Below are 17,760 nucleotides of genomic sequence, written 5' to 3' on the forward strand. Positions count from 1 at the left end.
CCGGCTAGATCAGCGCAAGTTGTTTATTCCCTTTCTCAGGTCGCTGGACAGTTGACCTGAAGGGTAGAAATCACTGAGGAACACACCGCATCCATGTATTGATTAAGACATCGTACAATGCGAGACGCTTATTTGTAAAGAATAGATGCTTAATTAGGCATCCCTTACTCGTAGTTGAAAAAAATTGGTTTATTTTACTAAGCACCATGCACTGTATACAGACCTAAATGGTTTCGCACTGGCTGGAACATCAATTAAGTGAACTGTATTCTGATGCTGAGTCTACATACAGGTTTGACCGTTCAAGGACCAACCAGATCCTATGCTATTGCTATCTGTCGAAACTCCGAACTGGCATTACAGAACAATTGACTCAAAAAATTGCCTATGAATGAAGAAACCAACAGAGCTATTCATTGTCTATCTTCTCAGTCCGCTTCACTATAATGTTTCTGTTCTATGTACAGACTACACATAAACTACATGAAGTAGCTTAGAGGTGTCTTCTTTCTAGATCCGCCTTCACCGTAAAGCTCGTTCCACTGAACAAGCTCGTTCATATTTGTCGAATCAGATGATATACTTGCACATACCTACAGACGAGGCAAGTTACGTTAGAATCACACTTTTATCAACAACTTTGAGAGAAAAAGCATAAAATGACAATGCGGGTAACCTGAATTTATTATAGTATATCCTAGAAACAAAATTGATGTTACAACCCAGAACATATCAATACTGGCATTATACTCTCTAATCTTGAAACTAAGCCCTCAAGAGCCGTCGCCGGCAATTGTTATATATTTGATTGATGGATTAAGTTTCACAGCCGGTGAGGGACATCAAATCTACTTGTATCTTAGAAACAAGTTGTGCTACAACCCAGAACATACCAATAGTAGCATTACACTCTCCAATCTTGAAACTGAGCCCGCAAGAGCTGTCGTCAGCCTTTGTTATATATTTGATGAATTAAGTTTCGCAGACAGTGAGGAGCATCAAATCTACTTGTGTAATTGAGTCTGTTTTGCATTAAGTTTATTTTTCTCTTCTTTTCCTTTTGGCTAGGGTAAGAAATAGATGAAAATCAGCAGTAATATTTACCTGCTCGTGTGCCTGTTTGAGATCACTCATATTTAGAGGACGGACATCACTGCTAGAATACTTAGGAGGCAATGGTTTGTTTTCTGCTTCTGCTAAGAGTCTCTCCTGCAAGTAGACACAAGATGATAGATTGGAGATCTGATGTAGCCTCAAACAAGGGTATCATAAATCTTAACAATTCGAATTATTAATGATTTGGTTGACCAGAGATTGTTACTCGGTAGAATTGACAACACATAGGAAAGTAGCACAAGAAATTAAGAATTAAAAACTAACCTTCTTCTCTTTGTCAAGGATTTCCCTTATGGGACGATGTGCAGCGGTAATACACAGATTCTGGGGAAAATTAAAATTGTCAGCAGAAAAAATATGGAAAATTACATGTTTAAAAAGGAAATCAAATAAGAATCAAATAATCTTAACATAAAACTAAAATACCTTCAGATCACTGCCTGAATACCCCTCAGTCAAGCTGGCCACTGCTTCTAGATCTACATCTTCGGCCAAATCTTCTTTGGCTAGTATTACACTAATAATTTTTTTCCTATTGGTTGCGTCTGGTAAATTCACCATCAACCTAAACAACAGTTTCAGAAGAATTATTGACTGGTTGGCAATGCCAGTGTCACAGTTTGCATTTATTTGTTAAAATATGTAGAACCATACCTCCTTGGGAGCCTCCTAATAACAGCCTCATCAAGATCAAACGGCCTATTAGTGGCAGCAAGTACTAATACACGTTCTTTGTCTTTTGTTCTCAGACCATCCCAGTTCACCATAAATTCATTTTTCATCTTACGCATGGCTTCATGTTCCCCCGGGTTTTCACGTCTACCCAGCATACCGTCAACCTGCAAAACAGGGGACACAGCAAGTTCTCTTAATTCAGACAAACTATTATTGTGCAGCCTGTTGAATCATAATCATATCATCAATGATGATGAATTTTTTTGACTGACCTCATCCACAAAAATGACACTGGGAGCAATTTTGCTTGCAAGTGAAAACACAGCTTTAACATATTTTTCCCCCTCGCCAAACCACTGTTACAATTACAGGTAAGAAAATGTAGTACTAACAAAGGAGAGCAATCTGGATAAATATCTGTCATGGGGAAACCTTCGAGCCAATGCTTGACATTGATATGTTGATGAAGTTAGCACCAGCCTCCGTTGCAACAGCTTTAGCAAGCATGGTCTTCCCCGTACCAGGTGGACCAAAAAGCAATATTCCTTTACATGGCTGGTGCAAAATGAAAAATCAGAACAATATTGCACACTGGGTAAGTTGAGAAATACAGATTGATAAGGAAAACAATATGATAATGGCAGTATTCAACCTGCTACACTCAGTTTGAAATGATTCTTGTTGCTTTTCTCGATTAAATTTGGGATTGCATGATATTAACTACAAATTAAACATTTTTGCAGTTTAAATTGAACTAACAGGACATCTTATATTTAGAAACAGACACTGTATAACAAAAGGCTCACAAAAGCATAGACATAAATTCAAAACGAAAAAAGGTTAATGCTAGAAAGCACGGAATGATAGAGATGATGAACAAACCACAGGTGGACAGCATTACAATATTTACAGAACTACTCAACATGGATGAGTCGTAAGCACAGAAAGGGAGATATCTAACTATCAAGGGCAAATGACAAAACAAGGAGCCATTGTTACAGGTGAAACAGATGACTCACAGAAGGAACATGTGGATTGTTTTAGAAGAATATTAAGCATAAATAATGAGGCTTGAGAATGCCTTGTACCTTCATAAGTTGTCCCTTGGAGAACAACTCTGGCCTTTGCAATGGAAGCATCACTAATTCCTTCAAAGTTTCCTTGACATTCTCTAGTGCTCCAATGTCATCAAAGGAAACACCTATCTCATCTGGAGGGATAACATCACTAAGAAGCCTCTTTTCAAATTCATTCTCCGTGGCAACATCCTAACAATGAAAAGGAATGTATGTAAGTCATAGGCATTAGACACCACTAATGCGATAAGGCCCAGAGCCTCAAATAATAGGTGAAACTCAAACTCAATCTGACTTATTTGCACACTTCAAATAAACAACTGGGCCAGGCTGAACATGGCCAGGTCAAGTCATATACATGAGGTGATCTTTGCCACTAAGAAAAAGAAAAAAGAAAGTCACCTTGAGTGATTTCTTTGTGCTCTTTTTCTTATGGTCATTTTGCATGCTTTCCGACAAATCAACCCCATGCTGAAGGCTGAAATGCAACAATTTCAGTAAAATAATCATTAGATTTACAAGAAAGAACTTTCTGGTGCAACTTTGTGAAGTGTACAAGGTTAGAGAATAAACCTTTCACCAGAAAGAGCGAGTAACACATCCTTTCCAGGAATCGGAAGAGTAGAATTCATAACTTGATGACTCAAAGCATAACCAACTATTTTATCGACACCTGGAAACAAATACAATAGACAGATGATGCTACATCGACATTTTACAGGATGGAGATATCATGTAGGACTGACTACTCACATTCATTTGTAAGAGTTCGATCTTTAACACATAGTGTGGTCTCTACATCAGCACATTCCAGACCATTGCGAGTTAGAAACTGCATCCGATTGCATAAGACGAATTAGTTAAACGACAAGGTATTAAGGAACAGCAGCATCAATTGAGTGGAGCAACAATTCCAATTTTAGAGGTCACACTAATACAGGTGATGCAACAATACTATTCTGACCCATAGTGGAGGCAAATCTATTGGAAGTTTCACCAAAACGTAGGAAAATTGTCAAATAAAAATCAGAACATATCGTAATCACTCTGGAAATCTATTAACAACTTAATGACGTACTTTTTATAATAATCATGTTCGGACTCCCAACTACATAGGAAAAGGCTTCCATATAAAATGCAAGACATTTGGCTGAAGAGTAATGGAACATATGATTATTGAATAATAGGGATGTGCGAACAAGCAGTTACTTGAAACTGAAACATGATAACATTGGGTATGTTCGAGAGGAAAAGAACATTGAAAGTTTTTTAGTCTATTATAGTCCAAAAGTAATATATAAATTGACGAGTCACTAATCAAGGCACCAGGGCCGGATGGGTTCACCGCCGATTTCCTGCGAGCCTGCTGGTGCATCATCAGGCAAGACATCATGGACGTCTTTGAGCAGCTATACATGCTACGAGGGAGAGGGTTTGGTAAGCTCAACCAAGCCCTGCTCACCCTACTGCCGAAGCGCGCGGATGCCCACAAGCTGGGCGACTACCGGCCGTTTTGATACACATCGTGGCCAAGATATTCGCGAAGGTTCCGTCGTTGCGCATCGCTCCTTAGCTTGACAGCCTGGTGAGCCGCAACCAGAACGCCTTCATCGCCGGACGCACGCTCCACGACGATTTCATACTCGTCCGGCAGTCTCTTCGGATGCTCCATCACCTGGGCATGCCATGCATTATGCTCAAGCTCAATCTCACGCGGGCTTTCAACTCCATATCCTGGCCGTTCCTCTTCGAGGTTCTGCGCCAATATGGGTTCGGGGACAAGTTCAGGGAATGGCTGGCCATTCTCTTATCTTCGGCCAGCACACGAGTCATGCTCAATGGAGTGCCTGGCCCCCCGATCTGGCACCGTCGTGGGCTGCGCCAAGGCGACTCCACATCACCGCAGCTATTTGTCATGGCAGTCGACGCGCTTGCCCGCCTCATGGGTTCGGGGACAAGTTCAGGGAATGGCTGGCCATTCTCTTATCTTCGGCCAGCACACGAGTCATGCTCAATGGAGTGCCTGGCCCCCCGATCTGGCACCGTCGTGGGCTGCGCCAAGGCGACTCCACATCACCGCAGCTATTTGTCATGGCAGTCGACGCGCTTGCCCGCCTCATGCACCGGGCGCTCCAGACCGGCGTCCTTCGGCGCCTGCACCCCGCCGCAACGTCCCGGCCATTTCTCTATATGCCGACGATGTGATGAGATGGATGAGGTGCTCGCCGTGAAGAGCATTCTGGGTATCTTTGAGACCGCATCGGGCCTGCAGGTCAACTACGGCAAGAGCTCGGCCACGACCCTGCATGGCGCCGCCTTGCTGGAGGCGTTGGGCTGCCAGTCGGCGGACCTGCCCATCACCTACCTGGGCATCCCGCTCACCACCCGTCGACCCTCAGCGGCACAGATGCAGCCGCTGGTCGACGTAGTGGCACGCCTCCCGTCATGGAAAGCATGGCTCATGAACAAGGCCGGGCGGCTGGCACTGGTCAAATCAGTCCTCGGCGCGATTCCAACCCACCAGATGCTTGCCTTAGCGCCCCCAAAGAAGACTCTGAAGCAACTAGAGAAGATCCAGCGTGCCTTTCTCTGGGCTGGTCGCGAGGCTGCGCTTGGAGGGCACTGCCACGTGAACTGGCGCACGGTCTGCCGGCCGCTCGCATATGGCGGGCTGGGCATCCGAGACCTCGAGCGCACGAGGCTCGCACTCAGACTCCGATGGCTCTGGCTATCGAGGACGGACGCCGACCGAGCTTGGCAAGGCCTCGACCTGCATGGTGGTAGGAGATGGTCTCACTGCTCTGTTCTGGGAGGACCGCTGGCTGCACGGGCAGTCTATACGCGAGCTCGCGCCCCTGCTATACCTATGCATTCCCAAGAACAGAAGAAGAGCGCGGACGGTGGCGGAAGGCATCGCCGGCAATGCCTAGGCTCGAGACATTCGCGGCGTAGTGGGTCTGCAGGAGATCGGCCAATACCTGAGGACATGGCAGCTTGTGACACACACTATACTGTACACCGAGCCGGACAAGCTCGTTTGGAAATGGACGGCCAACGGTGTCTACTCGGCGAGGTCTTGCTATCGGGCAACCTTCCACGGATCATTGACATGTCGTTCATGCAGCTCATCTGGAAGGGACGGGCCCCACCGAAGGTCAAGTTCTTTCACTGGCTAGCGAACCTGGACCGATGCTGGACTGCAGAAAGGCTCGCTCGCGGAGACCTTCCCCATCACACCCGCTGCCTGCTATGCAACCAAGAGCCGGAGACCATCCGACACCTGCTGCTCACCTGCCCTTTCGCACGGCAGGCCTGGCACGAGGCCCTATCCTGGCTGCGCCTACCGGCCCTGTCGCCGGAGTATGATGCCTCCATCCAGGACTGGTGGATGAGGGCGAGGGATGCCACACCACCATCGCTCCGCAAGGCGCCGAGGTCCGCCGCGCTACCGGTGCCCTGGATGATATGGAAACATAGGAATGCGTGTGTCTTCGACCATATTACTCCGTCGCTCGACGAGCTCTTGGATAGGATCAAAGATGAGATGAGGTGATGGGCTAGAGCCGGGGACAAAGGGCTTAGGGTAGTCTTGCCCCCATCCTGGGATGTCCACTAAAACCCCTGTAGCAATGATGTAATCACCTCTTAGGCCTTGTTTGGTACTACTACCTCCGTCACAGTTTATAAGGCACACACGTTTACCTAGGTCGTCAATTTGACTTATATAAAATCTATTGTTTAATATAAAAATTATATTATTAGAAAATAGAACATCTAAAGTTTTTACTGATATAGTTTTTGTAATATATGCTTATCATTAAGTTGGTTAAATTGCCGACCTAGGTACACGTGCCGGACTTATAAACTGAGATGGAGGGAGCAGTGTATTTTAGGGAATTTATGGGGATCATCCCGGTCAAACCCCTCAATCCCCACATTTCCCATAACACCATTTGGTTCTAGTGTATTTGACATGTTTCATCCCCACATTTCCCCTTAAATCCCCAAATTATAGTGCATTTTTTTCAATACCCAATACACTACCCCTACCTAGTGTATTGGGGATAAATGGGGATTTGAAGGGATTGGGTGAAGGTTGGGGTTTCACCCAATCCCTTGGGGAATTATCCCCACCAATCTCCTCAAAAACACTAGTACCAAACAAGGCCTTAGGAGGCTGTAATCCCCCTTCTTTTCAATACAAAGAAACGCAAGGCTCTTTGCGTTTTCTCGAAAAAAAACTAATTAATACTTACAGATTGGACTTTTGAAATATTAGCCTTCGTTTTCAGAATTTCGACATCACGATCCAATAGCTGTTTCCACTTTGAGAGTTCCAAATCATCCTGTAGCATGTATTTAGAGTTATAACTTGGGAGAGAACACTGCCAAGTAGACATCATTGTTGAGTAACACAAATGGCATACCTGTGGTGGTTGTATTGTCACTTTACTGGGGAAAAGTTTAGTGACATGCTTCGCAGTCTTCGCTGCTTCTTTGGTTTTATCATTTGACCGGCCAAAGGTATCCTGGATTGGTGTACATTAGATTTGTAACAACAAAAAAGTGTAACAGAGCATTTATGACAGAACCCATAGTTTAATTTAATTGATAAAAGGGTCCAGTAAGAAAAATAATACAGGGGACAATATAATAAGCAATTTAGATATATATCAGAAATATCCTTTCAGTGTAAGCTGACAATGTGTTGTAGTGTCATGGAGTCCCTACACTAGCATGGCATAAGTAGGGAAAAACAGCCATCTTTTCTTTTGCATCTACTCCCTTATTTTCAAATTCGTTTGTTTACCTGTTGGTCATTCCAATAAACCTCCTAATCTAGTGTAGCAAGTCAACCAGATGAGGTTTGCCATAATATGAATATAAATTATTACAGTAATAGAAGAACAAGGTATGGCTTAATGTGAGGAAACTTGAAGTTGCAAGGTACTTCCAGCAAAAACCAGAAAAGGCACCTGGAACGCAAGGTCGAGTATTGCTGCTTGACCGTATGGAAACTTCGAAAGGAAAGGAGACCCGTTTAGCTGTATAAACAACATCTTTTTTGTTAGCTAAAAGAATGAATACTCAAGAAATCGGGTAAAGATTATCTTTAGAGTAAGTACCTTATCTTTCCGACTGTCTGCCTGGATCTGAGACCCAATAACAAAAACACCTGCTGGAAAAATTTCGAGCTTGCTCTTTAGACCATGATAAGAGTAAGTGTTTCCACACGCTTTCTCAACGTCCTTCAAAAATAGGATAAGGGGACCATTCGCACTTTCTTCAGAAACAAACTGCATAAAATCCCAGTAAGTAATAAGAGAAAATGACAAATACTGATAAAAGTAAGGTTGCAAAGATTGCACAAACCTCAAATATAACATCAAATGGATGTTTAGCTCTATCTTCCCAGCCTGGACCATCGAGGCACAAAGAATCAACTGGAAATACAAATAAGCATAAATAAGTTGTTACAAAAATTAACAAATATAGCAATAAATGGCAAAAATCACTGCATATGATATAAGTTACTAAAAAGTGTGTAAGAACAACAGAAGAAGAAAAAGTCACCTGAACAGAAGAAACCATGATCAACCTCACAATTGCCTCCTAGATCAATGCCCCCAGGAATCGGTTTGTCGAAACTGACTCCGATTTTTGAGGATCCATTTTCCTCAAAAGGAAGTCGCACTTCACCCTGGGAACCATAATCTGGAGCTCTGCAGATTGTATAATTTGACATATAAATTATTAATAGGTGCAATTAAAATATGCATATGGCAACACCAAGAGAGGTCAATTGCAAACAAAAGTGTGGAATGCTAACATAATAGGTAATAATTCAGAAAAGCCATATAGCTAGCGATCATTAATAGGTAATAATTCAGAAAATCCATATAGTTAGCGATCATTACATATCATCATAGGTCAGACCAACAAGCAGGGACTTAAACCAGCCTGGTTCTTTTATCCAATATAAGAAACCCTACTGCCATCTACTCCCTCCGTCCCAAAATTCTTGTCTTAGATTTTTCTAAACATGGATGTATCTAGTCATATTTTAGTATTAGATACTGGCCTCTTAGGAGGATGTTCTCCCCCCTCTTTTCAATGCAATGAAACGCAAAGGCTTTTTGCGTTTTCTCGAAAAAAAGTATTAGATACATCCGTATCTAGATAAATCTTAGACAAGAATTTTGGGACGGAGGTAGTAAGATAGACTATGCAACTTAAGTACAAAAGATCAATGCAGTACAATATAATACTCTATGCAATATTTACAGGGAAGTGGAGAAAGGATGATTCTCATGATTATTGCATCAGATCTACTTCTCCATATAACCCGTTTGGAACGTACGAATTTCATACAAAAGTAAACGTATACTCCGCTGGATGTGCAGTTTCCTGAAAAATTCAGACAAGAATCCTGAATTGCAAACAGGGCTAAATCCCGACCAGTTTGACACTGAATCTTGTAAGGAAGCTTATATCTGTTACCAATTACTGGAAACTCTCTATAGCAACCCACGTTCATCGTATATCACACAATATGTTTTCCGGCTTTGCACAGCACAAATAATTTTCTATCTGTACAGCCTCCTACTCAAAACTGCTATACCATGAAATGTGCTAAGAATAATCAAGAAAAAAATTACATCAAAAAAACTCCAGCAGCATTCACATATGTGGCACAGGAAGCTGAATGTATGCACATTTATAAAACAAAAACTTAAGGTATGGGCCACACCTTTGTCCCTCGAGGATAAACCTTGTTGACTGCAAAGAACCAATGTATCTCACCCTATCACCTGAACAAAATATCAGAAGCATTACTACCGCTACATGAGGTGGTTCCATTACACTAACAAAATATTGTAAAAACAAACAGTACAGTCTCCTCATCGTTTATAGTACCACCATACTCAATTCAACAGGTACTCTCAACATCTAGACTTAAAAATAGTTGCCAAAAAATAGCAAAGATAATTTAGTGCTAATAACAGAGTCATGATAGCCTTACCTTTTTTGTATGGCTCTGATTCCTTTGACTTTGAAGACTGTCCCTGAAAAAAAATGATACTCAGGTGTTGCCATTTGAATCTGAACTAAAGAAACCTCCCCCGCCCCCTTTTTGCACACAATTCATATGCAACTGTTTAAAGCGGGCATGCAGTTGCATCAGTGAGTAATTTACAGCAGACATCATTTACATCTCAAGGTGTCAGCTGATTCATTTATGGTGAAATTAACTAATTCTACATCTTTTTGGATGTATTTATAAACAGCACCAATACTGTGAGTTTACTGCAACTTTGCTGTACAGCTTGTTTACAACGTTCAAACTCTGAAAGAAGAAAACATTTCAACCTTCCAGAAAATACTAGCAGCATTGGACAAAAAGGTAAAATAGAATAGTTGAAGCATATATTTCATCTCACAAAAAGAAGACACATATCAGTCATCTCACAAAAAGAAGACGCATATCAGTCATCTCACAAAAAGAAGACGCATATCAGTCATCTCACAAAAAGATAAGGCCTACAATAGAATTGGTTGTCCTTTCTTTAAAACGTGCTATGGTGGCGCTGTTCAATATATCAGCAGTCCACTGCAAGAGAATAAGCATGGCATGGCTAAGAGGCTTACACTCAACAGCAATGATGAATCTACAACGAGCAGCCTAGCATCGAAGTGTTTGGTGAGAGCCTTCATCAATGTTTCTTGGTATATCTCAGACCCTACAAAATGTAAAATTGTTTTTAGTAAACACTTCAAGCATTTAGCATTTACTCCCTCCGTTCCTTAATATAAGGCCCTGTTTGGAAACAAAATAGATTATGATAATCTGGATTATGAAGATAGATTGTATAATCTGGTTTATAAAAATAATCCAAGTGAGCATGTTTGGAGGCAGATTATATAAACTGTAATTCAGGATTTACATTGCATAATGACCTGTCTGCCCTCTATTATTTTTTAAAAGAGGGTGGCGGTGGTAGGAATGTAATTATCTCCAACTTTACGAGGGTAATGGGTCATTAGCAATCCATAATCTGATTTTAGCTGGGGTAGAGTAGATTATGAGTTTTTAATAATCTGTCCATTGAATTTTTATAATCTACACCATAATCTGTCCTGTTTGAAGACAGAATAGATTATAAAGGCTGGATTATATAATCTGGCTGGTTCCAAACAGGGCCTAAGTCTTTCTAGAGATTTTACTACGGACTACATACGGAGCAAAATGAGTGAATCCACGCTCTAAAGTATGTCTATATACATCCGTATGTAGTTCGTAGTGGAATCTCTAAAAAGACTTATATTTAGGAACGGAGGTAGTAACAAATATATAAAATCACTAACTGCAATACCCCATAATTTCATCAAGTAAAACTGATACCTGCTGGACCAGATAATAGTACTCGTTGAGAAATAAAAGATATTTTTTTTGTCCACTCCATGGCTTCCTTGCAACACAAATTTACATGTGCTGGTGTCAAGAGAGAACTTTTGGTATTCTCACTGCAAGGATGAGAAGGCATTAAAGATAGTTCTTAATCACCAGAGACCAATCAATCAATATGCAACAGGCCAAATTAACTGGAAATAAAAGTAGGTTGTACTCGAGTAATCAGTACTCACTGCTAAATGCATGTGTCTTGCAGAAGTTAAAACAACTTAGATTATAAGATATCCAATAGGTTGCTACTCATAAAACAAATCAAACTACTCAAAAACCACCATTGATGGTGATGCCAAGCTTAAGCCTATGTGATGTGTTCATGCACTTGAGCCACTTACTAGGTAACTTTATACTAATTTTGGCGTGAACTGTCAAACAGGACTAACATCTCCGCCGTTTGCAACAGATCTAATGGGTCACATCAGGGTGAGAGGAGACCAACGAGACACTATCACCAATTGAAATATTTGTAGGAGCAAAAGTTAGTACTCCCTCTGTTCACTTTTGTAAGACGTTTTAGACAGCTGAAATTGAACTGTTTTGGGTGTTGTCTTAAATGTCTAAAACGTCATACAAAAAGTGAACAGAGGGAGTATATCCAATGATCATGCACTATGACCAACCGATCATTCTGCCTGCCGTTATGTTACATCTTACTTATTTAGAAAATGGAGTCACATCTTATACTAGCTAAAAGAAAGTATGACTTCAGAAATGAGAATGGCGTCACAATTATTTTCGTTTACATACTTTAAGAATGATATAGGGAATAACAAATAAGAAGAGAAATGGGGTTTGTGAAAGTAAAATACTATGGATAACAAATATGCTTTTCAGCAATTTGCACTGTTGAGTTAGAAATGTGAGCAGAAACAATAAGAGGATGAATCCACTAAATCTGAAGTTGTGCTGTTGCAACCGATATGCTATCATATTACAGAACTAAGCAATTGGGGAGAAATCATCCTTCTATAGGATACAACAACAACAACAAAGCCTTTAGTCCCAAACAAGTTGGGGTAGGCTAGAGGATCATTACAAGAATTTCTTTACTTATTATGTGAAGTGCAAAATTAACATTGTAAGCTCCTAGAATGAAGGATAATAAGAGATGCATCAGATCACATGTATTTCTATATCTCGAACAATATAATAAAGAGCTGTTTTTTCCATGAAGAGAGTGTTAGCCTAGATACCTCAGATAATATGGAAAACTATCAAATGACTCTGATATATCACTTGCACTAACAACTGCCTTCTTCAGATCTTCTTTCAAAAGTTTATGTTGAGCAAATGGCACATTTTCTTCAGAAGAGAGCTGGTTCTGCTCCTCCATTGTTTTACATAAGCTGCTGACTATCTCTGTATCTAGTGAACAAAAAAGAGATCCGTTTAGCCTCACTTTTCTCTTTCATCATAATAACAAATAAAAGGTACCCAGTTTTGAGAAACAAGAAGAAAAAAACAGAAGTCCTCTTATGTTGCATCCCTTTTCTAAAAAGTTAGGGATTAGTAGGGCCTTAGGGAAGAAATGAAGCTGTCTCACCATGAGGAACTAATGGAGAGCAGCCACTACCAAAATTAAACGGCACTGATAACTTGGCCCTTTTAGATGATAAATGATCCAGTGCGCCTTTGGTTACTGGATACTGCCCTTGCTGAACAAGACTCGGGGAAGAAAAGGTTGATGTGCTTGATTTTTCCTCTGGAAGAGGCTGAAATATCTGCCAACATGTTAAGGACTTCCACATTTAAAATTCATAATTGTGCATACAAGTAGGAGTAGGACATGTTTGATTCCCTTGCTAACCCCAACATCTGTCCATCTAACTTTGCCTAGTAAGGCCAGATTTTGGCAGACACAAATTAGCTGCCAATTCTTCCATGTGGGTATTGTTAGCCTGTAAAGTTTTTCCTGATGTAGTCCACTACGTAATTTCCAATATAAATACATACAATATTTTGAGCAATAAATTATACTATCATAGAAAGCACAATCTCATTTCACTTGCAAGGCAGGAGAACCAAACATTGCTAGTCTTGCTTAACAAAGCAAAGTGGCAAAAACATCCAAACATAACTGTAATGCAAATAGGAGCAAACACGTGTACTAAGAAAGTGGTCTGTCGCAAAAAAAGGATACATAAGCATGCCGCCGAAGTGAACTAAAAACAACTTCATCGCCTCCAATCAAGGTGACTTTAGCAGCCTTGTCTAAGGCCTTCCCATTTACATGGACAACTTTGGATATAGATACCTCAAGGGCAGCACCCCTCTGGTAAACAGGTCAAAATTGATAGTGAAATCCTCAAAATGATGAGTGCAGGAAGAACAGAGTACTATTAAATTAATAAAATTAAGAATGCAACCATACCCTAACATGCCTCAGTCTGCAAACAAGTGATCCAGATAATGCGTCCGTCAGTTTCAAATCATGTTTACCACCATGGCCAACAGTGAAATAGGAGGCGTAAATAGGAACCGTGGGATACTGAACAGCAGAAAGAAGAATATAATCATTAGCAAAGATAATTGTTTAAAATTAGTAAATGCTAAGACTAAATAACCAATACTACAGAACTAAGTGGGGAATTGACAAAATGGTAAGGCTATTTGACGCGGTTACAAAAAACAGATGTGAACAACTCAAAAACAAGTAACTGAGAAATGCTATTTGTTATGCATGTATGCACCAACAACAGGGATCGCCCTTGATCCAATGTGACTCATCTGGATCAAATGGTCCAAATGGACCTGCATACAGTTTCAGAGTAGATTCCTACTCAAAACCGGAGAAAAAAACGTTACAAGATTTGACAAATAAGATGATCGCGCAAGTTATATATTTATATTAGATTAGTACGCTTAAATTTGAGCAGACAGACAATAACAATCCTATAGTTGTGAATGCAGGAGACTGGAAACTGAAGATAAATATCAGAATGATGATTTTAAAATTACTGAACAGTTACTAGCGCAAGATTACAAAACCCACATTCACAAAAATCACAATGCTTAATATAACTCTGACAAAGGTGGTATACACGTCGGGCCAAATTAATGACAGGAAGTAGATAATGTATAGAAGCCAGCAATCAATAGAAAAACAAGAATAACTAGTCACTGTTCTCTGATTTTTGGATAACTCAGATGGAACGGTTCTTTGCTCCATTTCCAAGAGCACATAATGGTCCTGTGTTGCCAACTAAATCCATGCATGAAGAGTTATATGACAGATGATTCACAATAGCGCTTTGGCAGACATATATCATGACCCATTCAAGACAAAGATTTGTAACGAAAATGAATTTTGAATTAAAATCTGCTATGTATACCAATATGTTGGTGGTGTTTGATAGCTACTAGGAAGGCTACAGCAGTTCAATTGTCCGCCAAATAACTTGATTAGATGCTATGCGGTCACAAAACCAAATAGAATTGTGGCACTGTTCCTCACATGAATGAGTTCTCCTAAACAACAGACCTGGGAAGATTGGGAAATCAGTCTGGCCCAAGCATGAGTCTGGCTACTGGCAGCCCCGCGCCTCGTCTTCCACTGGGTCATCTCTTCCGCGGTCGTCTCGTCGGACGGAGGCAGACGCCTGGGCGTCCTCTTCTTCCTCGCTGAACCAGCAAAACAATAAGCGCAATCAAAAACCTCCCCCGAGCTAAAACCAAACCCTAGTAGCCCCCTCTGAAATGAACCGTGAACTCAGAACACAACAGCGCGCACCTCCTGAATTGGACACCGTGGACGACGCGGCAACGGCCCCGGCGGACCTCTCCGCGGCCGGCACGCTCAGCTGCGAGTTGTCGATCGCGCGGCCCGCTGCCTTGGCGGCGGCCTCCATCACGGGGCCCGACACCAGAACCGTCGCCTTGCCCTGCCACCACCACCGCACAGCAACGAATAATCAATCAGATCAATCGGTTCCCGGGAATCATCGGCGACATAAAAACAGGGGAACAGACCGCGACCTTGGCCCGCTTGGCCGAGCGGCTCCGCGGGGGCGGCGAGGAGGCGGCCTCCGCCGCGGGCGCCGACGCCCCCGCCGCATCGCCCGCGCCCGCGCCCGCGTCCGAGGCCGCGGCGGGCGGGGGCGTCGGGGGCGAGGCCTCCTCCGACGGGGCCCGGCGCTTCCCCGCGGAGCTCCGCCTGGTGTCGACCATGGCGGCGGGGAGGCGTGCGGATCCCCGCGGCGGGCGAGGGGCGAAGCGTAATTTCGCGACGGGGAGGGTGCGGGCGCGGAGGCGTGACGAGGGGGGGAGGGAGGCCACGGGGGACTCGCGCGGGGCTGTGGTTTTGTTTCCGTTTACGGATCGCGAGGTTGGTGGTGGGGGAGGGGAGGGGAGGGGAGGCGCGCTTATTTATATATGGGGGAGCGGCGGGGGCGATCGGCTGGATGGCTGGCTGGCGGCGGCCGCGTCAACGGGGATTTTACCGGCGTTTTACGGAAGGAGAAACAGCCGGCCGGCTGTATCCTTCTCTCTTCGTCAGCAGCGGGCGAGCGGGCCGCAGCTTTTTTTTTTCTTTTTTCCTTCTTTCTATTTCCTCTGCCGACTTGCGGCGTTCTCGCGAAGGCGGCCGCCGCGCGATGCGAGGCGGGGCCGGGGTGGGGACGAGGCGCGTGCGTGTCGCGTGTGCGCCGTCGAGGGTGCGGGGTGGTGGGGCTGGGTTAGGTGCGGTGTAGAGACGGAGGCGCGGGCGGCGTTAACTTGGGTCTGGGTGGGGGAGGGAGGCGTGGCCTAGGTTCGGTTCGGTGGTTGCTTTCGCGGCGTCCTGTCGTCTGATCCTTGCGCTGCTGGAATGGATGGATGGTTTTGGTTCGTCCGGGACCAGGTGTACGTGTGTTGGTGCGTGTGTTCCTTAGTGGGGCTGTCTTCTTCGGAATGGTTTTTTTGGTTGCGTGCGGTCCGCATGGCACGAACGTTAAAGCAGTTTCAGGTCAGGTCGAAGGAAAACGTCCGAATTGGCAGTAGCTCGCGAGCCTGGTTCGGGCGACGCGTTTCTCTCCTCGTGCGACCAGGGAGATAGCGCGAGCTTGCCCGCGTCGCCGAAAAATCGGCGAGAGAATTTCGGCTCGCCTCCCGCTGAGTCCGCCCCTATTTAGCCCCCTCCCTCACCCCCCCCCCCCAACTTCCGTCACCATTGTCCTCCCTTTCGAGCTTTCTTGCCGACGCGCATCGGCATCGACGAGCAGGTAAGCGACACATCTTCATCGGTCGGCGGTCCACGGCGTCGGCGGTCCTTCACCGGCTGGCGGTGATCTTCTACGACCGTTCCCCCCTCGTCCTCGAGCTGCATCCATGGGATATGTGAGTTCAATCCCCCTTTCTCTCTGTTCCTTCGAGCTAGATCTCAGCTGCAGCTAGGGTTTGATGTGCATGCATGGTTGATTAATGCTCTGATCTGTGAGCTCGTATCATTGATTGCTATGTTGCGGTTGCAATTTGTGGTAGGGTTAGATGTTCAAGCATGTGATAGGCTAGATTAGTAGTAGAGTTTGAAGTTGAACCTTGTGCTTGTGTTAATTCGTGCTTAGATCTGTGATTTGTAGCTATTGGTGGTTCATTTGTAGCATGTTGTTTGTTGTAGATGTATGTTCGTTCTCATAGATTGTGCGGTATGCTTAGTATGTACATGTATGCTCCTGCTTTCATGGATTGTCTGGTGTGTTTTGTGCTATGCTTACTGTCAATGCGTGCTACGATTATAGGACATGACCACACGGACGCAAGATCTTTGTCGGGCCCTTGTTCTATCGGACATCCAGTTTCCTCCATCGTTTGTCCAGGACTCGCCATGACTGAGGCGCTGAAGGAGGTGGCAACAGCCATCAGGGAGTGCAAGCCCCTCGACGTCCACCCTGACCTGTATGGTGTTGTCATGACCCAGGGTGGCTTCAACGACGAGGATCTCATGGCAGCTCTCGGCCACCTGCTTGACAACAAGGCCCAGGGTGTTGGGTTCGTTGCCATGGCAAACACTCACAGGGTGCTGTGGCTCGGGAGCCGACTGGGAAAGTACTACTACTAGAGTAGTGTTGCCTTTGAGCATGCATGATCCCCGATGGCGATGGCGATGGCGATGGCGACGACGACGACGACGATGATGATGACGACGTACATTTTGTATAGCTAGGGCTGGAAAACTATTTGATGGTCTATATATTTTTGTGAGTGTTGAAAATATGCCCTAGAAGCAATAATAAATTGGTTATTATTATATTTCCTTGTTCATGATAATCGTTTATTATCCATGCTAGAATTGTATTGATTGGAAACTCAAATACATGTGTGGATATATAGACAACACATTGTCCCTAGTGAGCCTCTAGTTGACTAGCTCGTTGATCAAAGATGGTCAAGGTTTCCTCGCCATAGGCAAGTGTTGTCACTTGATAACGGTATCACATCATTAGGAGA

The 17,760-nt window shown here is 43.6% G+C and overlaps 1 protein-coding gene across 3 annotated transcripts; it reads right to left on the bottom strand.

Annotated features, from left to right (window-relative positions):
* Nucleotides 1-174: 174 nt before the first annotated feature.
* On the bottom strand, nucleotides 175-15,382 carry LOC123424769. 3 transcript variants are annotated; one of them, XM_045108451.1, is made up of 28 exons: nucleotides 15,313-15,382; nucleotides 15,068-15,218; nucleotides 14,819-14,958; nucleotides 13,709-13,825; nucleotides 13,478-13,609; nucleotides 12,881-13,058; nucleotides 12,531-12,696; nucleotides 11,272-11,393; nucleotides 10,518-10,609; nucleotides 9,892-9,934; nucleotides 9,619-9,679; nucleotides 8,442-8,590; nucleotides 8,241-8,311; nucleotides 7,994-8,164; nucleotides 7,844-7,912; nucleotides 7,295-7,396; nucleotides 7,124-7,213; nucleotides 3,621-3,699; nucleotides 3,441-3,540; nucleotides 3,270-3,345; nucleotides 2,880-3,059; nucleotides 2,224-2,346; nucleotides 2,064-2,147; nucleotides 1,771-1,955; nucleotides 1,543-1,681; nucleotides 1,381-1,440; nucleotides 1,105-1,209; nucleotides 175-593 (listed from the first exon to the last, which is right to left on the bottom strand). In XM_045108451.1, the coding sequence occupies exons 2-28, from the start codon at nucleotides 15,183-15,185 to the stop codon at nucleotides 480-482; spliced, it is 3,066 nt and encodes a 1,021-aa protein (XP_044964386.1). In that variant the 5' UTR covers nucleotides 15,186-15,218; nucleotides 15,313-15,382; the 3' UTR covers nucleotides 175-479. The 3 variants fall into 3 exon arrangements, with proteins under 3 accessions (XP_044964386.1, XP_044964385.1, XP_044964383.1); XM_045108450.1 differs by having other exon boundaries at nucleotides 9,892-9,928; nucleotides 12,531-12,702; XM_045108448.1 differs by having other exon boundaries at nucleotides 12,531-12,702.
* Nucleotides 15,383-17,760: the final 2,378 nt, after the last annotated feature.

Source organism: Hordeum vulgare, chromosome 2H (assembly GCF_904849725.1).
Source record: "Hordeum vulgare subsp. vulgare chromosome 2H, MorexV3_pseudomolecules_assembly, whole genome shotgun sequence".
NCBI classification, from domain to species: Eukaryota; Viridiplantae; Streptophyta; class Magnoliopsida; order Poales; family Poaceae; genus Hordeum; species Hordeum vulgare.

What these genes read in the sequence shown, in the direction of transcription:
- LOC123424769 (XM_045108448.1), bottom strand. Translation starts at nt 15,185, where the DNA reads ATGGAGGCCGCCGCCAAGGCAGCGGGCCGCGCGATCGACAACTCGCAG. An exon ending in TGATTTCCCAATCTTCCCAG is followed by an intron (nt 13,826 to 14,818) that starts GTCTGTTGTTTA and finishes TCTGCTGTTCAG; the next exon opens with TATCCCACGGTTCCTATTTA. An exon ending in CATTTGATGTTATATTTGAG is followed by an intron (nt 8,165 to 8,240) that starts GTTTGTGCAATC and finishes GATTTTATGCAG; the next exon opens with TTTGTTTCTGAAGAAAGTGC.